The sequence below is a fragment of the Monodon monoceros genome, unplaced genomic scaffold (assembly GCF_005190385.1).
Source record: "Monodon monoceros isolate NGI ecotype Baffin Bay Population unplaced genomic scaffold, NGI_Narwhal_1 Super_Scaffold_11, whole genome shotgun sequence".
Taxonomy (NCBI): Eukaryota; Metazoa; Chordata; class Mammalia; order Artiodactyla; family Monodontidae; genus Monodon; species Monodon monoceros.
This window is the reverse complement of record NW_021703767.1, coordinates 45,133,953-45,159,840: the sequence shown is the minus strand read 5'-3', so window position 1 is coordinate 45,159,840 and position 25,888 is coordinate 45,133,953. Positions and strand designations below refer to the sequence as shown.

Here is a 25,888-nt window from a genome sequence, read left to right as displayed (position 1 = left end):
TGTATCTGAAACTGACTTGGTCCCTTATTTACTGCATTTTGCTTCGGATTAATATTTTAGGTTCAAATATCACACAAGACATGTAACATCTACAGAGATTCTAGCCAGTTATAAAGATGGTTCAATATTTAAGTTCACATGTATGTTTAGAGGGTTGTGGTTATTCTCCCTCTATCCATACCTTTAAAGTGAGGTAATGGAGAAGTGGTGCCTCTAGAGACTTAGAGCTTCAAGTGGGGTCCTGGGAGAGGCAGTGCTAGCCTTCCCTGTGAGCTGTTTCAAATGTAAACCCTCATCCCACCTCCTTTAAGCCACCTCCAGTCAACTGAATCAGAACCTGCATTTCAACAAGTTCCTCCTGTGATCCAGGAAATCCATAGGCCCTTTCCTCAACCACACTTTTCTTAGTTCCTATATGAAAACCATGTTTCAATTTACATGCAAGTTTACATTTACGTTACAAAATGTACACCTTAGATGGTCATTGTGGAAGGAGGATGCAGAGAATAAATGAGATATGTTTCTGTACCTAAACAGTGGATAGAGGTAAGAGTAGCATTCGTGGAAGCGAACAGAAAATTCTCTTCCATTTTTGGGCAAACACCTAAGTGAAGGAAATACAACAGAAGAAAATAAGAAATGTATATTGACAATTTTATAAGGAAGGAGAGAAGGATTCTTTTCTTTTCCAGTTGATTATTTCTACAATAGTTGCTTCATATATTTTTAATCAAATAAAGATGCAGATTTACTGCTTATATATTTTAGGAAAAAAGTATTATTTATTGAATTGTTATCTTGGGGGAAAAACTACCCTGAGAAAGTAGAATAAGAGGGGAGAGAAGGAAGAAAGAGACTTATTGTGCAAAGTTTTTTGTTGAGAAGTACGAGACTTTTACAAAAGATACCAATGATTCAACCTCCTATCGAAAGAGACTACTTTAAATCATCCCTGAGCAATGAAATTATTTCCCATAATGAAAAGCTTCCCACAAATCTCTTCACCTTTTTTTTAAAAAACAATACAGTGTTTTCATGACATGAAATTACATCTTTTATATAAACCTCATAGATACTGAATTCTATAATTGGTAGAGTAGGTGAAACAATGGCAAGTTAAACAAATTCAGAATTTTATAATTATTGACCATCTGTATATAAGAAATGTTTCCTTTCTTATGATGAAATTTCTTAAGCAAAATCTAAAAACTGCTGACTGGTAAAAAAAAAAATTAATGAGAGAATTGTAAGGAAAAGACTTTACCATTCATAGGTCTTTAAATATTGGATGTAAGAATAATGAACTATTATGGAGGATTCATGTTTGCAAAATGAGCTACCAGTTGGCAATCAGTGGAGCTGTACAACACCCTGGTGAGGTAGGTATATTTTATTGCTGCCATTTTATAGATGCAAAATGGGCAGCAGAGAGTAAGGAAGGGAACCTAGAAAATCAGCATCAGCAGAAAGCACTGACTTTTCTGAGACATCCAATTGTGATGCAAGTAGGTGTTAACAACCACTTATTGCCTGGGTTATTTTGGTGAAGTTACTTAGGTTTCTTGTACCTTAGTTTCTTCATCTGTAAAATGGGAAGGGTAATAGTACTTATTACAAAGCATTGTTATTGGAATTGAATTGCTTAATACATAAAAAACACTTTTAAAAGTATCTGGCATATAATTGGCCAACTATCGTTGCCTATGAATTATGAGCTATGTGCCTTTCTGAGTGCTAAGGATATGAACGTGGACAAAAGAAATCCCTGCCCTCGTGTGCTTACATTCTATTTATTAATAGAGCATTGTCTCAGCTGATGGATATCAGTGTGTGTCCTTCTTATGAACAGGTAGAAACAGGAAGTTCTCGGGGCTTGCTTTCTTTTTTTCTTAATCGTTAGGGGTAATTTCACAGTGGTTGGTAAGTTGTTTCAATTTCCTCTGAATGAGTTCTGAACAAAGAAAGGATTTTATTACTTTCTTTAGAATTTGACTGAAAGCAAACAGTGGTGTTAGGCACTGACTCAAGGTTGGGTGACAAAGACAAACAAGAAATGATCTCCTTTATTCAGGGCCTTCCAAACTAGCGAGGGAGTCAGATACACACATATATGACTCTAATCAAGACTGTCTTTGATAAATATAATAAAAGAACAAAGAAGCAAGAGAAAGAAAAGTGCTATGGACAGAAAAACAAAGGAGAAGAAAAATTAAAAATGTGAAAACAAAGAGTAAAGAAAGGAGGTAGGAGCAGAGCTAAGGGAATGCTGTATTTGATGTTCAATGAGAGTTTTGATATTTAGTGACTGCAAGAGGGTCTGCAACATGTCGAAGGTGGAGACTGAGGGATTGGGGACAGATGATGTCTTATTGACTTATTGAAATAACTTTCTAAGCCCAAGATGGAACTGCTCCCATCCGGAGTGCCAAGTCAGCAAACCAAAACTTTGATAATTTTGTGTCTCTGTAAAAGCTCTGCTGGATCAAAAACTCAGTATATCCACAGATGGCCAAGAAGCACATGAAAAGCTGCTCAACATCACTAATTATTAGAGAAATGCAAATCAAAACTACAATGAGGCACCACCTCACACCAGTCAGAATGGCCATCATTAAAAAGTCTACAAATAACAAATGCTGGAGAGGGTGTGGAAAAATGGAACCCTCCTACACTGTTGGTGGGAATGGAAGTTGGTGCAGCCACTATGGAAATCAGTATGGAGGCTCCTCAGAAAACTAAAAATAGAATTACCATGTGATCCAGCAATCCCACTCCTGGGCATATATCCAGAGAAAACTATAATCCAAAAAGATACATGCACCCCTATGTTCATAGCAGCACAATTCACAATAGCCAAAACATGGAAACAACCTAAATGTCCATTGACAGATGAATGGATAAAGAATATGTGGTACATATATACAATGGAATATTACTTAGCCATAAAAAGAATGAAATAATGCCATTTGTAGCAACATGGATGCAACTAGAGATTATCATACTAAGTGAAGTAAGTCAGAAAGAGAAAGACAAATACCATATGATGTCACTTACATATGGAATCTAAAATATGACACAAATGTCATATTTCTGCTATCTAGGAAGCAGAAACAGACTTATAGACATAGAGAACAGATTTGTGGTTGCCAAGGGGGGCTGGTGGGGGAGGGATGGACTGGGAGTTTGGGGTTAGTAGATGCAAACTACTACACATAGAACGGATGGACAACAAGGTCCTACTGTAAAGCACAGGGAACTATATTAAATGTCCTGGGATAAACCATAACAGAAAACAATACAAAAAGATTGTATATATATGTATAACTGAGTCACTTTGCTGTACAGCAGAATTAACACAACATTGTAAATCAACTAAACTTCAATTAAAAAAAAAACACGCAGTATATCCAGTTACCCAGTCCCCAAATGCCAAGCCAGCTCTGGGCTCTATACTTCTTTCCTTGTTCATTCTTACCCTAAACAAGGTTGACTGTGTGGCTCCAGCCAATCAGATATTTTCTCTTTTTCTCTCCCTTGTTCTTTATTCCTTGTGCTATAAAAGCTCCCTGCCTTCCGGCCCACTTGGCACTTCCTTGAAAGGAGACCATCCACTTCATGAAGTGTTATATAAAGTGTGTATCACCTAAATTGTCTTCATGGTTTTTAACAGTTCCCTCATTATGAGGAGGCTCTACTTTGAAGAAAAGCATTGTTAGTAAGTAAATACAAAATATAAACTTTTTTGGTAACATATGTGACTTTCTTCATTATTTTAAGTGACTTTTCATATTCAAACTATATTCATGTGAGTTTAAAAAAATAAAACACTTTTTGAGTATGAAAAGAGAAAAGTAACCAAGAATTGGGGCAGTATAATTAACTGAATAGAGAGTATCTAATTAATTATAACCCACAAGCAATATATTTTCTTCTTCATAGCCCTCTCATCTCACACACACACACACACACACACACACACACACACACACACACAGAAACAAAAGACAATCATAGCAGGGTTTTAATTTTTATATATAATTATGACGTGAAGATTATTCCCTGTGGTGATGTATTTTTTAAAATGTGTGCATGTATTTAATTTTAGTATAGATAAATTCTTTGAAAGACAGTATAACATATCTATATAACTGTACAAACACAAACATAGCAGCATTTGGAAACAGCTAAAAATGGAAGAGATTATCTTTCTGGACCCTTATTTTACAGATGAGAAAACACGCCTAAGAAAGTTAAGGTCTGAGCCAAACTCAAATTTTTGAACATTTACACCAATGCCTTTTTCTAAGCAAAGGTCACTGGTAACAACAATATGTGTTTGACCTCAGATATTTGTAGACACTTCACATTCTAAGCAGCTTAACTTCTCTCCTGATTTACAGAATAATGATCCTAACACAATACCTTAATAAAACAGCATGAATTCCTCAGAGAATGGAGGAATATTGATCATTTGTGTATTAATTAAGTTTAGCAATATACTATATCTTTGATTGAATGATTTTTGATCTTTGATTGAATGAATTTAAATGCCATAAATTAAAGACTAAGGCACCAATATTAAAGACTGAGGAGACTGTGGATATCATAATGAGCCAAGGAGTAAAATTCTCTCCTAGCTCTCTGAGCATTGAGGTGCCTTAGTTATTAGTTGGTGTGCCATGAGATCTACTTGGATCACCTTTACCTGTTCCTGCTTCCACCCCCTAGCTTCTATGTGTTTTGCATTTAAAGGCTTGTACCTACCATCTACTTTAGACACCTAAACTTGGGCAACTGGAGCCACAATGGAGAACCAGATGTGCCTATGACATTTTCCTGAATACCACATGTATATGTCCATTCAGGCCTGTGGTCAATGACTGACTGGAGCCTGAGTATGGAAGCTCAGCTTCTTTGTCTCCATACGATGAACTCTGAGACGTAATTTAGACTCCAGAGCTCCCCTGCTCACTCTGAGTTTGATTTGCATCTTCCTTCATAGTCCTGCCTCCCCACTGTCTTACCAGTTCTCCTGGGAGGGTTCTTCATTAATCACTTACAGCTACCAAAGCTATTTAGGATCTATCCATCCATCCATCCATCCGTCCATCCATATTTATCTATATTTGCTACCTCGCTCTCTCTCTTACCTCCATCTATGTACTTCCACCCCTCATCCCATTCTAACCCAATAGGTAACACCTAAAACAGCATATTGCCATTCCATATTCTGTATGTTAATATAACCATACAAAAATATACATAGATGGGGGAATATTTGTGTTCCCAAAATAGGAGCATTTGTACATGTACTGCTTTGTATTTTGCTTTTCCTACTGAACTATATTTAGATTCCTAATAAAGAAATTAGCACTTTTAACTAAGAGTTCTATTGTAGGTTGCCCTAGTTATAAGCTTTATAAAAATAATTCTTGGGAGGAGAAACTGCATTATAGATATAGATAGATATATAAAAGGTACAGCAAGAATCTGAAGTCATAGTTGGGAAAAGTTTTAATGCTGTCAGTCATTTTATGCTTTCTCTGAGAGGTTTGATATTCTAACATCTTGATTGATTGCCTACACATTATATATTTATGTATGAAGATATAATAATTTTTATTTAGTTTGTACATAATTCCCATGCTATTGTGCTCTGATTCTATATTGTACTATATAATATGCCAAATATTTCCCTAATGCTTTTTTAAATGATATTTAATACTGACTTCATACACTCTTCATCTTCAGGTCTGTTCAAAATTAATCTTTACAACCCACTAGAAGAGTTGATATCTTTATTTCCATTTTATAAGTGTGAAGTCTGAGACACAGGGAGATTAATAGACTTTTTCCTGACCACAAGCATAATGAGAGTCAGAGTCAGTACATGAATTAGGAATCCTTTGCTTCCAACTCCATGTTTAATCCATTAGCACTGGATCACTGCCATTTTCTTACAAAATAAACTCCTTCGTAACATTATTTATTCTATCATTCAAACATGGATATTATGTCAATGACCATCTTTCAGAATATTATTAATTTATAAAGTTTTGACTGGATTAATGTGGTTCTCTTTTTATGGAATCGGTGTAGTTTTTCTTTAATTGGAAATATTGCAAGTTATTTTCGTCTTCAAACATATGAAGTAAAAATGACAATAGAATAAGAGTGATTTTCTGCATATGAAATATAACCTTTATAAAACACAGAGAAATATTTTTATTCTGAAAAGTTGCTTAAAATATGTGTGCATTGCTTTTTAAATACTCTGAATTTTTGAGTACATGAAGATATATTTAAACGAGTGGATGGAAAATACGTATATTTTTGTGACAGGATGCTACGGGTTGTAACATTTGAAAGAATAGCCCAACAGGATTTCTGAGCACATGCTGGCTAGACCAATGTGCAGAATCTATAAGCCAATTAAACTGAGTCAATTCCTCCTTTCTTAGACTACGGATTTATCCATGTCAGTTAATAATAATGATAGTTTTCATTGACTACATAATTATGAAATTACTAGATACAGCCATGCAACTGAGTTACTTCTCCCCTTTTCAAAATTACATTTGCTCAGAAGCAGCAGAATAGAAAAATAAAGACTTCTATTTCTCTTCTTGCCCTATGTTTCTCCATAGGAAACCTAAATTTATTTGTGATGTTCCTTTGCTTCTTGTAAGTTACAGAAACACAAGTTCTTTCTTATTTTAATATACCACTGGGAATTATATATAATTTTTACATTATAATTTTTTAAATGTAATGCTCACTTTATCAATATTCCAGGGTAGTATCAGCCCAATGGGACATATTATCAGAATTGACTATATGTTCTGCTATAATATCTATAGGACAATATCATAATAGTGAGGGATGGAGGGAAAGCATAAAGAAAGAATGTATATGAATACCATAAAACTGAGTAAGTATATAATTTGGGAAAATATAGTAACTGAGAACAATTTTAAATGACAGAAATAGAAACTAAGGTTAAAAGTTGATTTATTAACCATATTTATCTTGCTAACTTATAAAATAAATCAGCTGACCTGAATGTAAAGAAAAATTTTAATTCATCAGCTATTTCCATTTAAACCTTAAATCATACTTTCCAAATTTTAGCGGACTGTAACTTTAAACTCATTGGCAAAGGATATGGCCTACACGAAATTGCTTTAGATTATGGTAATTCCATTTTACTATTTCTTCCCAAGTGAGTTTTAGAAACAATGTTATGTCAATTAAACTGTAAGTTGAAGGAGTTACAACTCCCTATTGTAAAACTCCCTAGAGTAAGTGAAGGTAGAGATGAACATCTTGTGTCTTCTACTTTAATCTGACATAAAACAAGACAAATTAATTAAGAAATTATAAGCACAATAGTATATTGGAGAATATTCAAAGACATAGTAGGTATGAAGTTAGGCCGAAAAAGAATAGCTTTTAAAGTAAAATAATATTGTATAACAACATGTTTAGTATATACATATATGCATATATATGTATATGTAGATTTTTAGGAAGCTCCAAATAAGACCTACTTTCTCATAGTACTTGATCTCGTAGTCCAGTATGGGTCCATTGGAAAAAGCAGGTGCTTGCCATGATATGGCAATGCTATTTTGGGATGCCCAGTCCTTCCTTACCATACCTATCAGGGAAGGTGCTGAAAGGAAAGAAAATAACTGAGAATTAATTGGCAGGAATCATTCTCCATAATCCTTTCTTTAATATTTTGTCTTCTAAGGAAAACACAATTCTTGTTGAAGAGGACATTAGTTATTGATGTCAGAGTAATATGATAGGATCTCCTTTATTCAATCCAAATAAAATATTAAAATATATTTAGAAACATTATTAAGGAACATAGGAAAGACTCAGATAGTCCACGAATAAGGACCAGAACTCATCATCTCTGGTTTTGTTAGAGGACAACAATTTTTCTTAAACTGGCTTTGGTTTGGGGCTACAACTTGAAGTACAATAGACTTGACTTCTATATTTAATCAAATCTAAGTCTGCTATAGAAAATTCTCTGCAGTTACAAGATCATTTATAGACTTTCCTTCAAGACTTGGTACTTTATAAAGTCTTAGTACTTTATAGAAGTTTATATCACAAACTTCTTAACTACAGTAAATTTTTGCTTATCAATGTGAGGATTATTTCTTTTGCATGGTTTCTATGACATTTGAATAAAACCAAAATATTTAATTTCTGAAGTTCATTTTCACAATCATGTCTATCTTCTTTTTCTATATAACATTGTTTTAACAATCCAATCCTAACCTAAAGTAATCTTGTGTTAAACTTCAAAATTTACCTAGAATGTATATACTGCAGGTTCTTTTATCTAACAAAATACTTCTCATTTTTAAATATTCTAATTACTTACAAAAGGAGTTTTTTACATAGAAGTTAAAACTCACTCTTAAAAATACAAATTAAATATACTGAGATACCATTTCTCATCTATTAGATTGGTAAAAAATCCAAAAATTTGACACCAGGCTCTGGGCTAGGCTATGGGGAAAAGCACTTTAATACATTGTTGGTGTAAAGGCAAAATGGCACAATCCTTATAAAGGGAAATTTAACAATTTAAGGCAAATTACATATTCATTTATGCTTTGGTTTTTGGGACTCTATCTGAAAGAAACACTGCAGAAATACAAAGTGACATATTTATAAGACTACTCACTGAGATTTATTTGTAAAGATTGGAAACAATTTAAATGCCCATCAATAAGGGACTGATTGAAAAAACTATACTACATCCACCAGAGAATTATGAAATTGTAAAAAGGAATTGAGACCATATATAAATACTAGAATGGAGTTATTTCAGGATATATTTTTAAGTGAAGAAAGTGAGATGGAGAAAAATGTATAAAAAACAATGTAAAGATAAACCTAGAATAAAAATGAATAATAATGGTTACCCTTAGAGGGTGGGAGGCAATAGGATGGACACTACAGGGTGAGAAGCAAAACATCTCTGAATATATCTTCCCCTGAAGAGTTACTTTGGAACCTGTAAATATTTTAACTAATTAAAAAACAAATTAACGTTTAAAAGAGCAATCTCAAAAAATCAGTAGAAAGAAACCTGTGTATTGAGTTGAAAGTATAGCCTTCAAGAGGAACTACTTAAAATGACATTAAAACACAGTAACTTAACTTACATACCAATAGAACATATTTTAAGTACTAAAAAAACTGCAAAAGTTATTAAACTGTTTTTAGTAATGATATTGTACTACTGGTATTGTAATTCTGAATGTGTGTGTGTGTGTGTGTGTGTGTGTGTGTGTATTGAGGCATAAATCAAATGAGTAATTTTGTTGGTGTTATTGAGAACTAGGATTTTTTTCCTATGGGAAAAAAGGAGATACAGATGCCAGACCAATGAAGGTAAGTAAAAACCCTATACCAGTAAACTCGAATTAGAAGTTTCATTATGAACTCATGATATCTTTCCAGTTCATTTTCAGAAATCTATTCAAAGGTACCAATTGCAGTTGAAAATAGGATTTGAAAAAATTGATTCTCTATGATCAAGATGAAAATTCTTTAAATTTATAAGAAAGACTCAAGTATTAAATGTGGTAATTTACTTCCCAATGTTGCCTTTGTATCTTAAGGATAAACTATTCAGTATTTTCTTAAATTTGTGAGAATGACAAGTTTGGTTCTCCTAAGGAATTAAGTACTTTAGAAAGCATATTTAAAACTCTTTCCAGCTGTTCAGTGACAGCACTATTGCTGGATTAAGATATATTCTTAAAATGAGTGATAATTATAGAAATTTATAAGAAACAGAAGTTTGTGCCATAAGCTAAAATAGGAATGGGTAATATGATAAATAAGAAAGTGTTCTGATAATTCACTATTTAAATTGAGTCATATTCACTGCTAATAAATTACCATTAATAAATTTATCCCTGTTGAAAAATGCATTAATGTTCTTGAATTATAGTATAATAATGTATTAAATGGTGCTTTATGGAAAAATTATAACTTTAAAGTGAATAAAACAAATTAGAAGTTGATTAAAGTATATCAGTTTCTTACAACTTTTGAAAATGTCCTTTTCATGTATACAATCTTATAGTTTATTTTTCAGTTTAATGTACAATATCACAAAGCAATATTACCAGTGTATTACTTTTTGCCTCATAATTATTTAGCACTCAAGGTCAAATGATATAATCCTTGCAAAACTTATAAGAAATTCAGTTAGGCCAGTAGCATTTTAGAATGACTACTGGTTAAAATCTAGGTACTATCTTTTCTATTTCCATTTCTCCAATGGTAAATTAATTGTACAGACACATCACCTAAATTATATGAATCCTCTTCTATACTTTTATAAAAGAGAAATAAAGAATCTATTCCCTAACTACATAGATTCTTCACTTACACATGGACTTCAGGGTCTAAGATCTATGAAAATCCTAAAATTTCTTCACTTTTGCACATTCTTTTCATATGTAAACATCCACGTTTTACATAGTTGTTAAATATACTTAATTCTAGATAATTCTATTTTAAACCATATATTCTTATCCCTATTCCATACTTTAATATAGTTTCTATAATTTTTACTTCAATGGCTAAAATATTCAATTATGCTGATACTTTATCAAGTCACTCCTCTAATGTTGGATGTAGAAGTTTCCAATATTGTCCTGTTAGAGTTCTGATGTTTTAGGCACAAATTTTTGTGCATAAATTTTGATTTTGTTAAATTATTTTATAGAGAAAATTGCTTTATATAATTTGGATTTTGTGTCATACTATTATTACCATATTGCTTTTGAAAAAAGCTGTATCAATATACACTAAGCATGCATTTTAAACACTTAATGAGTTTGAAAGCAGAGGATGTGGGAAACAATTAATAGGTCAATAAAACCCAAATGCTGCATTTTATATTTTCAGAGAACAACACTATACAGAATTTCATTTTAAAATAAGGTTTCAATGCATGAAACCTAAAGCATTTGTTTTGAATATATTTAATGAATTTGTCTTAATAATTCAAGTTTACATAGCATCTGAATTTGGCATATTGTGAAAACACTGTAGTGCCAACTGATATAAAGCAGAAAATACGTTTACTCCTCCACATGAGAAAAACTGATTTTAGGACACAAAAGGGCAACTAATTGATCTTTACTTCTGATTCTAAAAAGTCAGAGAAGGAGAGAAATAGTCAGGGAAATAATATCTTCTGGAGTTTGTCAGATCAGAGGCTAACTGAAAGACCTGAAGACTCAAGCAATGTTTCCTGAGTAAGAATTATGTGTTCAGTATAGCCTTCAGCAGAACTGTATTTCTGATATACATCCTTTCTTGAACTTTCAAAAATCTTAGCTTTGACCTTCAGCATAAATGATTGTTGAACAGATTACCACATTCTTGAAAATGCTTTTAACACAAACCTTTTTGATTACTACATTTTCTGAATCTCAAATAGTCTACCAAAAACTGTGTAACAAAAATTGAAAATAAAAGTACGAAGTGGATTTAGTTAGCAAAAGAGATCTTATTCACACTCAGAAAAGCTTTGTTTTCTTATGCTTACGTGGAGATATCTGAAGAAACAGTGAATTGTTCTAGTTAGTTAATTATTTTGCTCCTAATTAAGAGTTAATCAATTTTTATTAAACGTTTACTTTATACCATGTATGTTATCCTATTTCATTCTCATAAATCTATGGGAAGGAGACTGTCTCCACTTTAAAGATGAGGACACTGAGGTTCAGAGAAGTGAGCAATTGTTTAATGACAAGATGTGAAGGCCAATTTTGACATTAACTCAAAAAATGTCAAGGTTATTTCTTGAAAATTTAAAATATCAAACACTAAAACTACAGTTCAAAATCACACTGTGGATTATCACAAATATGTCTTATTTTGAGCACGTAATCAAGACTTATGCCATGGGTCATGAGATGATGTGTTTTCCTAAAGATCTATCAAATGTTGCTAATTCTCAGTCATCTACTAAGCATAGTGGGCATATGAAGGTTTATAAATCGGGATAGCCTGTGTGCATGAGTGTGTGTGTGTTTAGATGAGAAACAGAGAAATTGGGGGAAGGGGAGAGAGAGTGAGAGCGAGCGAGTGCACACTTTTATGCACATGTGTTTGTGACAATGAAAATCTTAATAGTGAATGTTAAGTAACAGAATCGTAATATTAGAACAGACCTTACAAGTCATTTAATACATTTCTTTTCAGCAATGCAGAAAACCCTTCAATGCACCACTGATAGCTGAGTATCCACTTCTTAATTCAGCAGTTGCACTAAAGTGTATACTTCTTCACAAAGCTATCCATTCTATTTTTTTGTTAACATCTTTATTGGAGTATAATTGCTTTACAATGTGGTGTGTAAGTTTCTGCTTTATAACAAAGTGAATCAGCTATACATATACATATATCCCCATATATCCTCCCTCTTGCAACTCCCTTCCACCCTCCCTAACCCACCCCTCTAGATGGTAACAGAGCACAAAGCTGATCTCCCTGTTCTATGCGGCTGCTTCCAACAGCTATCTATTTTACAACTGGTAGTGTATATATGTCCATGCCACTCTCTCACTTCGTCCCAACTTACCCTTCCCCCTCCCTGTGTCCTCAAGTCCATTCTCTACGTCTGCGTCTTTCCTCTTTATTCCTATCCTGCCCCTAGGTTCTTCAGAACGACTTTTTTTTTTTAGATTCCATATATATGTGTTAGCATATAGTATTTCTCTTTCTGGCTTACTTCACTCTGTATGCCAGACTCTAGGTCCATCCACTGCTCTACAAATAACTCAATTTCGTTTCTTTCTATTGCTGAGTAATATTCCACTGTGTATGTGTGCCACATCTTCTTTATCCATTCATTTGTTGATGGACACTGAGGCTGCTTCCATGTCCTGGCTATTGTAAACAGAGCTGCAATGAACATTGTGGTACATGACTCTTTTTGAATTATGGTTTTCTCAGGGTATATGCCCAGCAGTGGGATTGCTTGGTCATATGGCAGTTCTATTTTTAGTTTTTTAAGGAACCTCCATACTGTTCTCCATAGTGGCTGTATCAATTTACATTCCCACCAACAGTGCAGGTGGGTTCCCTTTTCTCCACACCCCCTCCAGCATTTATTGTTTGTAGATTTTTAATAAAGGCCATTGTGACTGGTGTGAGGTGATACCGCACTGTAGTTTCGATTTGCATTACTCTAATGATCAGTGATGTTGAGCATCCTTTCATGTGTTTGTTGGCAATCTGTATATCTGCTTTGGAGAAATGTCTATTTAGATCTTCTGCCCATTTTTGGATTGGGTTGCTTGTTTCTTTGATATTGAGCTGCATGAGTTGGTTGTAAATTTTGGAGATTAATCCTTTGTCAGTTGCTTCATTTGCAAACATTTTCTCCCATTCTGAGGGTTGTCTTTTCGTCTTGTTTATGGTATCCTTTGCTGTGCAAAAGCTTTTAAGTTTCATTAGGTCCCATTTGTTTGTTTTTATTTCCATTTCTCTAGGAGGTGGGTCAAAAAGGATCTTGCTGTGATTTATGTCATAGAGTGTTCTGCCTATGTTTTCCTCTAAGAGTTTGATAGTGTCTGGCCTTACATTTAGGTCTTTAATCCATTTTGAGTTTATTTTTGTGTATGGTGTTTGGGAGTGTTCTAATTTCATTCTTTTACATGTAGCTGTCCAGTTTTCCAGGCACCACTTATTGAAGAGGCTGTCTTTTCTCCATTGTATATTCTTGCCTCCTTTATCAAAAATAAGGTGACCATGTGTGTGTGGGTTTATCTCTGGACTTTCTATCCTGTTCAAATGCTCTATATTTCTGTTTTTGTGCCAGTACCATACTGTCTTGATTACTGTAGCTCTGTAGTATAGTCTGAAATCAGGGAGCCTGATTCCTCCAACTCCATTTTTCTTTCTCAAGATTGCTTTGGCTATTTGGGGTCTTTTGTGTTTTCATATTAATTGTGAAATGTTTTGTTCTAGTTCTGTGAAAAATGCCAGTGGTAGTTAGATAGTGATTGCATTGAATCTGTAGATTGCTTTGGGTAATATAGTCATGTTCACAGTGTTGACACCTCCAATCCAAGAACATGGTATATCTCTCCATCTGTTTTATCATCTTTAATTTCTTTCATCAGTGTCTTATAGTTTTCTGCATACAGGTCTTTTGCCTCCTTAGGTAGGTTTATTCCTAGTTATTTTATTCTTTTTGTTGCAGTGGTAAATGGAAGTGTTTCCTTAATTTCTCTTTCAGATTTTTCACCATTACTGTATAGGAATGCCAGAGATTTCTGTGCATTAATTTTGTATCCTGCTACTTTACCAAATTCATTGATTAGCTCTAGTAGTTTTCCGGTAGCATATTTAGGATTCTCTATGTATAGTATCATGTCATCTGCATACAGTGACAGCTTTACTTCTTCTTTTCTGATTTGGATTCCTTTTATTTCCTTTTCTTCTCTGATTGCTGGGGCTAAAACTTCCAAAACTATGTTGAATAATAGTGGTGAGAGTGGACAGCCTTGTCTTGTTCCTGATCTTAGAGGAAATGCTTTCAGTTTTTCACCATTGAGAATGATGTTGGCTGTGGATTTGTCATGTATGGCCTTCATTATGTTGAGGTAAATTCCCTCTATGCCTACTTTCTGCAGGGTTTTTATCATAAATGGGTGCTGAATTTTGTTGAAAGCTTTTTCTGCATCTATTGAGACGATCATATGGTTTTTCTCCTTCAATTTGTTAATATGGTGTATCACATTGATTGATTTGCATATATTAAAGAATCCTTGCATTCCTGGAATAAACCCCACTTGATCATGGTGTATGGTCCTTTTAATGTGCTTTCTGTTTGCTAGTATTTTGTTGAGGATTTTTGCATCTATGTTCATCAGTGATATTGGCCTGTCGTTTTCTTTCTTTGTGACATCTTTGCCTGGTTTTGGTATCAGAGTGATGGTGGCCTTGTAGAACGAGTTTGGGAGTGTTCCTCCATCTGCTATATTTTGGAAGAGTTTGAGAAGGATAGGAGTTAGCTCTTCTCTAAATGTTTGATAGAATTCGCCTGTGAAGCCATCTGGTCCTGGGATTTTGTTTGCTGGAAGATTTTTAATCACAGTCTCAATTTCAGTGCTTGTTATTGTTCTGTTTATATTTTCTATTTCTTCCTGGTTCAGTCTCAGAAGCTTGTGCATTTCTAAGAATTTGTCCATTTCTTCCAGGTTGTCCATTTTATTGGCATATAGTTGCTTGTAGTAATATCTCATGATCCTTTGTATTTCTGCAGTGTCAGTTGTCACTTCTTTTTCATTTCTAATTCTATTGATCTGAATCTTCTCCCTTTTTTTCTTGATGAGTCTGGCTAATGGTTTATCAATTTGTTTATCTTCTCAGAGAACGAGCTTTTAGTTTTATTGATCTTTGCTATTGTTTCCTTCATTTCCTTTTCATTTATTTCTGATCTGATACTTATGATATCTTTCCTTCTGCTAACTTTGGGGATTTTTGTTCTTTTTTTAATTGCTTTAGGTGTAAGGTTAGGTTTTTTATTTGAGTTCTTCATTGTTTCTTGATGTAGGATTCTATTGGTGTAAACTTCCCTCTTAGAACTGCTTTTGCTGTATCCCATAGGTTTTGGGTCATCGTGTTTCTATCGTCATTTGTTTCTAGGTGTTTTTTAATTTCCTCTTTGATTTCTTCAGTGATCTCTTGGTTATTTAGTAGTGTATTGTTTATACTCCATGTGGTTGTATTTTTTACAGTTTTTTTCCTGTAATTGATATCTAGTCTCATAGTGGTCAGAAAAGATACTTGAAACAATTTCAATTTTCTTAAATTTACCAAGGCTTGATTTGTGACCCAAGATATGATCTATCATGGAGAATGTTCCATGAGCACTTGAGAAGAAAGTGTATTCTGTTGTTTTTGGATGGAATGTACTATAAATATTAAGTCCATCTTGTTTAATGTATCATTTAAAGCTTGTGTTCCGTTATTTATTTTCATTTTGGATGATATGTCCATTGGTGAAAGTGGGGTGTTGAAATCCCCTACTATGATTGTGTTACTGTCGATTTCCCCTTTTATGGCTGTTAGTATTTGCCTTATGTATTGAGGTGCTCCTATGTTGGGTGCATAAATATTTACAATTGTTATATCTTCTCGATCCCTGTATCATTATGTAGTGTCCTTCTTTGTCTCTTGTAATAGTCTTCATTTTAAAGTCTATTTTGTCTGATATGAGAATTGCTACTCCAGCTTTCTTTTGATTTCCATTTGCATGGAATATCTTTTTCCATCCCTTCACTTTCAGTCTGTATGCGTCCCTAGGTCTGAAGTGGGTCTCTTGTAGACAGCATATATATGGGCCTTCTTTTTTGTATCTATTCAGTCAGTCTATGTCTTTTGTTTGGAGCATTAAATCCATTTACATTTAAGGTAGTTATTGATATGTATGTTCCTATTACCATTTTCTTAATTATTCTGGGTTTGTTATTGTAGGTCTTTTGCTCCTCTTGTGTTTACTGCCTAGAGAAGTTCCTTTAGCATTTGTTGTAAAGCTGGTTTGTTGGTGCTGAATTCTCTTACCTTTGCTTGTCTTTAAAGGTTTAATTTCTCCATCAAACCTTAATGAGATCCTTGCTGGGTAGAGTAATCTTGGTTTTAGGTTTTTCCCTTTCATCACTTTAAGTATATCCTGCCACTCCCTTCTGGACTGCAGAGTGTCCACTTAAAAATCAGCTGATAACCTTATGGGGATTCCTTTTTGTGTTATTTTTTGTTTTTCCATTGCTGCTTTTAATATATTTTCTTTGTATTTAATTTTTGATAGTTTGATTAATATGTGTCTTGGTGTGTTTCTCCTTGGATTTATCCTGTATGTGGCTCCTCTGTGCTTCCTGGACTTGAATGGCTATTTCCTTTCCCATATTAGGGAAGTTTTCAACTATAATCTCTTCAAATATTTTCTCAGTCCCTTTCTTTTTCTATTCTTCTTCTGGGACCCCTATAATTTGAACATTGGTGCATTTAATATTGCCCCAGAGGTCTCTGAGACTGTCCTCAAGCCTTTTCATTCTTTTTTATTTATTCTGCTCTGTGGTAGTTATTTCCACTATTTTATCTTCCAGGTCACTTATACTTTCTTCTGGCTCAGTTATTCTGCTATTGATTCCTTCTAGAGAATTTTAAATTTCATTTATTGTGTTGTTAATCATTGTTTGTTTGCTCTTCAGGTCTTCTAGGTCCTTGTTAAACCTTTCTTGTATTTTCTCCATTCTATTTCCAAGATTTTGGATCATCTTTACTATCATTTCTCTGAATTCTTTTTCAGGTAGTCTCCCTATTTCCTCTTCATTTGTTTGGTCTGGTGAGTTTTTACCTTGCTCCTTCACCTGCTCTGTGTTTCTCTGTCTTCTCATTTTGCTTCACTTACTGTGTTTGGTGTCTCCTTTTCACAGGTTCACAGTTTCCGTTGTTTTTGGTGTCTGCCCCCAGTGGCTAAGGTTGGTCCAGTGGGTTGTATAGGCTTCCTGGTGGAGGGGACTAGTGCCTGTGTTCTGGTGGATGAGGCTGGATCTTGTCTTTCTGTTGGGCAGGACCATGTCCAATGGTGTTGCCTCTCTGCTCATGGGTGGGGTTGTGCACCTGTCCTGCTAGTTGTTTGGCATAGGGTGTCCTGCACTGTAGCTTGCTGGTCATTTAAGTGGAGCTGGGTCTTAGCATTAAGATCGAGATCTCTGGGAGAGCTTTTGCCATTTGATATTACATGGAGCTGGGAGGTCTCTGGTGGACCAATGTCCTGAACTTGGCTCTACCACCTTAGAGTCACAGGCGTGACACCCAGCTGGAGCATGAAGACCCTGTTAGCCACATGGCTCAACAGAAAAGGAGAAAAAAAGAAATAAATAAAATAAAATAAAAGGTATTAAAATAAAAAATTATTAAAAATTAAAAAGTAATAAGAAAAGGTAAGAAAAATAAAGAAGAGAGCAGCCAAAGCAAAAAACAAATCCACCAATGATAACAAATGCTAAAAACTATACTACAAAAAAAGACAAGAAAAAGAAACGGCCAGACAGAACCCTGGGACAAATGGCAAAAACAAAGCTATACAGACAAAATCACACAAAGAAACATAACATACACACTCACAAAAAGAGAAAAAGGAAAAAAAGAAAAGCTTTGGGAAGTCTAAGGTCTTCTGGCAATGTTCAGTAGGTGTTCTGTAGGAGTTGTTCCACATGTAGATGTATTTCTGACGTATTTGTGGGGAGGAAGGTGATATCTATGTCTTACTCCTCCGCCATCTTGAATGTCTGTCTCTCTGGCACTTGCTGTACCCTCCTCACATGGCTGAAGGCCCTGTATCTTCCTTCCCCTACTTGGGGAGGTTGCTCACCCATTCTCTTTTGAAAATCTTTAACTGATAAAAAGTTCTCATATGGAGTCATTGTTTTCTTCCAATAACTTCCACCTAGTCCTAGTGCTGACCTTTAGTATAAATAGAATTAACTCTTCCACTTTGCTTATCTATCAACCTTTCTTCTTTTTTTTCTTCTTTCTCTTCTTCTTATCCCTCTTCCTTCCTTTATTCTTTCTTCATGTCATTCCTTAGTGCTTTTCTGTGTCTCTTTGATTTATCCTCTCCTTTCTTTTCTTCCCTGTGCTTCTTTCTAGAAAGATGTGTATGTGTGATTTAAAGGAATTATAATCAACATGATGAAATGTGAATTAAGAACAATTATATAATAAATAAATAATATAGACCAGAAATACAACTCAGAGCAGACTTTTAAGACTATATGATTTTCCCCTTTTCTTTGCTAATGAACCAATGGGTATAACTGCAGAGCAAGAACATGTAATAGTGTTTCTTCTGTGTATGCGCAAAAGAGAAACACACTATACTCAATACAGTAATTTTACTTGTGAAATGTTGTAAATGTGATATTTACCATGTGAATTGACATTTTTTGAAACCTGATAACATGCTTCCAAATATTTCTGATCTATATCTTGTTTTGGAAATGTTTATTAAATATACTGTGCTTTAGATAGCATAATATATTCTAATGATATCTGCTCATGATGTGTTTTTTCCTGTAATCAGAGTTTAATGGTAATATATACTGTTATCTACTTTCCCTGTGTGGTTAAAACCTGATTATGTGTTTGAGATATACATGTGATACTTACATACAGCAGAACTGGTGCTTTCTTTCTAGTTTCTGTCTCTTTTCTAGACCTGAGTATAACACTGTGATATGTTCAACCATATGACACCTGTGATAGGATGAATTATGGCCTCCAAATATTTCCACATTGTAATCCCCAGAACATGTGAATGTTCTTCTCTGGTAAAGGGACTTTGCAGTTTTGATTAAATTAAGGGTTTTGAGATGAGATTATCCTGGATTATCCAGGTAGGCCCAATATAATCACAAGTATACTCATAAAAGGGAGGTAGGAGGAGACATCTACATAAGAGAAGGCTGTGAACCAAGGAATGCAGAAGCTGGAAGAGGGAAGGAATGGATCCTTCCTGGATCCATGCTATAAAATGTAGTTTCTTTGACATGTAAGGGGGAAAAATGTCCTCAGATTAGACCAGTCTGAGATTCTGTTGACCTTATTATTACCTGTCAAGTTTCAGTAAAATGGTGATATATGTTGTGCCAGTATTTTCTAGGAATTTAACATATACTATCCACCAAAATCTCAGAAAGTTGGCATGGCCCTAGAGAAAAATCAATAATTTGTCCCTTTTCATCTTAACTTCACACAATCTCCCTATTCATAATATTATATTAAAATAAAAAATACTGGTTTTTAGTAATTCTTCTAGGTAAAAGTACTATTATTTGAACTGTAAAATTATATATAAAAATTATATAAATAGATTTAAAATATAATATCTTAGTTATATTTGAAAATGGTTTGTAACTTCTGAGCCTCAGTTGCTTCATCAAAAATTCTTAATCATGTTCCAGGTATAGGAAAAAATGAACCAACTTAAATATTATCAAAAAAGAGAAAAAATTATATTAAAATGACCAGGAAAGTCATCTATAAGTAAACGACTAAAATCATTTTAACACATGTTGTGGAAAGGAAGCAGCTAAGTGATAAAGCCTGCAAAAATATAAATGCTAAAATAATGTAATGAATAAAGTTTTACATACAAATTTTATTGCTGTACTTAAAAAAATTCAGACTCTTAAAAGAAATCCATACAGTAGATTTCAATCAAGCTGTTTAAAAAATGATGTAGACATACAGGCATGGGGAAATAAGTATAATATTTAAAGTGACAAAACAATATGCAAAATGGCATGCATGCCATGATTCAAAACATTTTAAAAATAGCAAATGCCCCCAAACTGTATAACTAAATTGTGTATCTATTTTATAACTAAATTGTGTATCTATCAAGACCATTTTGGAAGATTTGGAATGGATCATGAAGGAGATAATGACCAGTTCCTCTCCAAATCTTAATTCAGCAGCATTAAAAAAGGTCATTCAGGGCTTCCCTGGTGGCGCAGTGGTTGAGAGTCCACCTGCCGATGCAGGGGACACGGGTTCGTGCCCCGGTCTGGGAAGATCCCACATGCCGCGGAGCGGCTGGGCCCGCGAGCCATGGCCGCTGAGCCTGCGTGTCCGGAGCCTGTGCTCTGCAACGGGAGAGGCCACAACAGTGCGAGGCCCGCGTACCCCCCACACACACAAAAAAAAGTCATTCAGTGGTGCACCCACCACGAGGATGACCCTTCTCCTGAGGATGATGAGAACAAAGAAAAAGAAAGGGATAATATCCCTGTCTGGGAAGAAGGATTCCTGAAAGTTTTCCAAGGAACACTTTTTGAACTTACTCTGGCTGCAAACTATCTAAACATCAAAGGTTTGCTTGATATCACATGCAAGACTGTTGCCAATATGATCAAGGGGGAAAACTCATGAGGAGATTCTCAAGACCTTCAATATCAAAAGTGACCTTACTGAAGAAGAGGAAGCCCAGGTAGGCAAAGAAAACCAGTGGTAAGAAAAGAAGTGGAATGTTGTGCCTGACACTGTAACAGTGAAAGGCTTTTTCCAAATACTATTTGCACTACTCTGTTTACAGTTGTTAATATTAGACAAACAGTAGACAGATGCAACAGCGAAATCAACTGTATTTGTAGGATATTGTCCTCATTGAACCTGTTGTTTCAGTACAGATTCCAAACTTCTGGCTGAGTTTCTTCTAGTGTGATCAAAAGTTTCTCTTTTCTTTGCTCTGAAAAAAACTGAACTGTGGGTTCTCTAAAAAAACAAAACAAATATATATATATGTGTGTGTGTGTATATATACACATATATATGTATATATAAAAACTATAATAGCATTAAACTACTAATAGCTGTTTACCATTACCATGCTGGCCTAGGAAAACTAGATGTTAAAAGAGCAAAACAGACATAAATCTAATAATTGTCTGATAGTTACTGATTTTTAAATTATATTAACAAATTATTACATTATTCATAATTTTTAAAACTGATTTAAAAGGAATATGATTTTATTTCAAAGAGCCTAACTAATCTTAGCCTTAGCTCATTATTCTAAAGACTGTTTTCAAAAATATAATTTAAAATTTTAATAAATTTCAAAGAGTTGAATCTAAATATTAATATATTTATAAGCTATGACTATGAAGTGATACATGTGACTTATGGAGGTGTCATCAAATTTTAGTTACCCTGTATTTCCGTCATCCTTGAATTTAAAGGAGGATACAAAATTGCAGAGAAAGCTAGCTGAAAGATGACTGACTTCAAAAGTTTTTTAAATGAAGAAGTTTTATGAAAATTAGTCTCATAACTGTTATGGATTTGTTTATGAGATGTCTCAAGAAGGAAAAATAAAGACCTTTTTCTATGCTATTGGACCCCTAAGGTGCATAAACAGACCAGAAAATTTCACTCACATTTTAGGGCTGTGAAACAGCCCATGGATAACCTTGGGAATTTTAGAAGACAGATTCACATGTAAGGACTTCTATTCATATTATAAGGTAAAATAGAGCAATTACCTTTTTTCCCTTAAGATAGAAACACAGACTAGCTTAAGACTTCTTTGATCACTTCAAATGGAATTGATTTTGATGTCTGAACTCCTAAAACATTTATTGTTTATTCCACATGACATCTAGCATTGACTGCCTTTATCTTAAGCTCTTGCTATTCTATTCCTCTTTATAGAATAAATAATAATATACTGTAGTTCACTTTTCAACTTCTCATGCTCTTTCACATATATTAAATCACCTGAAATACACTGTAACTCTGTAAGTACACTATTCTCATTTTAAAGTTGAGGAAATAGGATCAGACTGGAAATAACTTACTCACAATTACATAAGAGATAAGGAGCAGACTCCAGACTGAGTCCAGCATTTACCAACTGTACTTTAGGAACTGTGTCACATTTCAAGATCTGAAGCTCCCATAGGACCTAGTACAGTGCCACACAAACACATTGGGTACCTTGCATGTGAGTATCTCTTTTATTCAGAACTTCTTTAAATCTTGTTTCAAGGCTTCAGACAATTGTCCTGCCCTCTGAGGTTCTGTTCTATACATCCTTTAAGGTACCATGTGAACACTATCTAATTAATTTACATATCCATGTATATAATCATTTTATGAGAGTAGAATTAATGTAAGAAAATAATAACATATAATAATAATATTACCAGAAAATAAGGAAGGATTATTGCAAAGTGATAAGAGTTTGAACATATGGTGATGATGAAAATGGACATTACACCATAATTTGATTGCATAATATTAAAATCCATCTTGGGTTAGTTTCTTTTCAATGTTTTCCATTATTGAACTGTCTCAATTGAAAATGTATTTGGACTGAGAAATAAAAGCAAAACCCAAAATATTCTGAGTTATTTGATTATCGATTTTGAGTGCTTCCAATATCAACTGTCCTTTCACTAATTCCAAACCCATTTTCATCATCCTGATACCTGTTCCACCCCCTAAGCTGAACTCTCACTTTCCCTCGCCACAATTTAACATCTCTTGATCAGTAAAAGTCTGCTGGATTCCATAATTTTATAGGTTGTAACGCTAAGATTCTATATGTTTTTTATGTAATCTAGCTGTACAATGTTTAAAAAGCTGTGCTTTGGGTTTTTTTCTCTTACTTTTTGGAAGTGAAAGTTATCTTCACAATTTTATATAAGTACATATTTGTTGTAGGGAAGCAAAATTTGCCACCACCTAATGTGTCTCTTTGGCATGAGCATTAATTTAGGTTGGTTATTAATTTTTTAACTGAAGTATAGTTGATTTAAAAACAAGCAACCTGATTAAAGAATGGGCAGAAGACCTGGATACACTAATATATGTTTCGATATTTTTACAGATTATACTCTATTTAATGTTATTACAAAATAATGTCTGTATTTCCCTCTGCTGTACAATATATCCTTGCTGCCTATTTATTTTATACACAGTACTTTTTATCTCTTAACCCCATATGCTTATGTTGTCGTTCATCCCACTCTTTCTCCCCACTGGTAACCATTAGTTTGTTCTCTATATCTGTGAGTCAGTTTCTGTTTTGTTATCAGGACTAAAATATTGCCTGCCATATCAGTAAACAAACTATGTTGCAGCCAACAAGCCATTACATTACAGTTGCCTGCAAGGCGAGCCCTGAGGGAACTCAGGATGGAGACAAATGGGCTGCCCACTGCCAAGCCCTTCTAGCTGTCAGCCACTGCAGCCACCCTGACAGAGAGGCTGAGGAAGCTCAGAATACTAGCTCCAGATAGTTGAGGTGCATATCAAAGGAATAATTTCAGTGAGCTCAGACTCTTACATCTTCCCATATATAGAAAAGCAATTCCTTAACTTGAGAAATCTAGTTTTCTTTTTATTAACAGTAGTCTTTTGATGTTCTGACTACCTGGTTTAGTTGCAAAAACTCCTACATATCCTGGTTTCTCCCCTTCCTCTTCCGAGCGGTCTCAGCGCTATTTGAGATGCTGTCTCCTGGGCTTGAAGTCTTAAGAGTATCTGCCGAATAAAATATAGCTCTCAACTTTCAGGATGTACTTTTTTTTTTCAGTCAACAGTTATATGCATTCATTCATTTGTGTTTTTAATTTTTTTAGATTCCACATATAAGTGATAACAAAGAGTATTTGTCTTTGTCTGATTTACCTCACTAGAGAGCTCAGAAATAAACCCATGTGTCTATGGTCAATTAATCTATGACAAAGGAGGCAAGAATATACAATGAAGAAAAAAGAGTGGTGCTGGGAAAGCTGGACAGCTACAAGTAAAAGAATGAGATGAGAACATTTCCTCACACCATATACAAAAATAAACTCATAATAGACTGAGGCCCTAAATGTAAGACCTGAAACCATAAAAATCCCAGAAAAGAACATAGGCAGAACACTCTTTCACATAAATCGTAGCAATGGTTTTTTTGGATCTGTGTCTTAAGGCAAAAGAAATAAAAGCAAAAATAAACAGGACCTAATTTAACTTAAAATCTTTTACAAAGCAAAGGAAATCATTGACAAAATGAAAAGACAATCCACTAAATGGGAGAAAATATTTGCAAATGATACCATTGATAAAGGGTTAATATCTAAAATATATAAACAGCTCATACAGCTCAATATCAAAAAAACAAACAATCTGATTAAAGAATGGGCAGTAGACCAGAATAGAGATTTTTTCCAAAGAAGACATACGGATAGGTAACAGGCACATGAAAATATGCTCAACGTCGCTAATTATTAGAGAAATGCAAATCAAAACCACAATGAGATATCACCTCACACCTGTCAGAATGGCTAACATTAAAAAGAACACAAATAACAAATGTTGGCGAGGATGTGGAAAAAAGGGAACTCCTATACTCTGTTGGGGGGAAGGTAAATTGGTGCAGCCCCTGTGGAAAACAGTGTGGAGGTTCCTCAAAAAACTGAAAATAGAACTACCATATGATCCAGCAATTCCACTCCTGGGTATATAACCAAAAAAATCTAAAACACTAAGTCGAAAAGATACATGTGCCCCAATGTTTATAGTAGCATTATTTACAATAAAGGAAGTAACCCCAAGATATGAAAGTAACCCAAGTGTCCATCAACAGATGAATGGATAAAGAACATGTGATACACATGCACACACACACACACACACACACACACAATTATTACTTAGCCATAAAAAAGAATGAAATTCTGTTATTTGCAGCAACATGGATAGACCTAGACGGTATCATGCTTAGTGAAATAGCCTGATTATTTTTAAGAAACAGAAGACTCAGGAAGCCTTCCTTTTTATGTCTCCCTTAGCTATCTAAAGAATTTAGGTAAAGGGCCTATTCCCTGAATAAGAGATGTCACCAGAGATGTCTGTAAAGAATATGGGCTAGATGTGGTAGGACAACCTTGTCAGCCCTGTCAGAATTCACTTTGTGTCCCATTGTCTCTGCATGGCCCAGCAAACATATGCTTTTCCATTTCCATGTGAATTGCCTTTCTCCCTTTCGAAGTCCCAAATCACTACCCCAGCATACTCTTTTGTATTTAGCTGACAGTGGTATTTAAAGCAAAGGTTTCAACCATTTTTGGGTGAGTTACTCAGTTTTCCTGGGTTTCTCTCATATATACATGTTATTAAACTTTTGTTTGATTTTCTCTTGTCAATTTGTCTCAGGTCAATTTAATTCTTAGATCAGCCAGAAGAACCTAGGAGGGAGAAGAAAGTTTCTTCCTTACCAATAGTATGTGTGTGTGTGCATTTATAGAAAATATACAAAGGG

General features: G+C 34.3%; 1 protein-coding gene across 2 annotated transcripts in view; it reads right to left on the bottom strand.

The window, feature by feature from the left end:
• Positions 1-25,888, bottom strand: part of EPHA6 (EPH receptor A6) — an 852,855-nt gene that overhangs the window by 352,727 nt on the left and 474,240 nt on the right. For both annotated transcript variants that reach the window (XM_029214367.1, XM_029214368.1), the window contains exon 6: positions 7,551-7,675. In XM_029214367.1, coding sequence (XP_029070200.1) covers positions 7,551-7,675 — 125 coding nt within the window. The remainder of the gene's footprint in view (positions 1-7,550; positions 7,676-25,888) is intronic.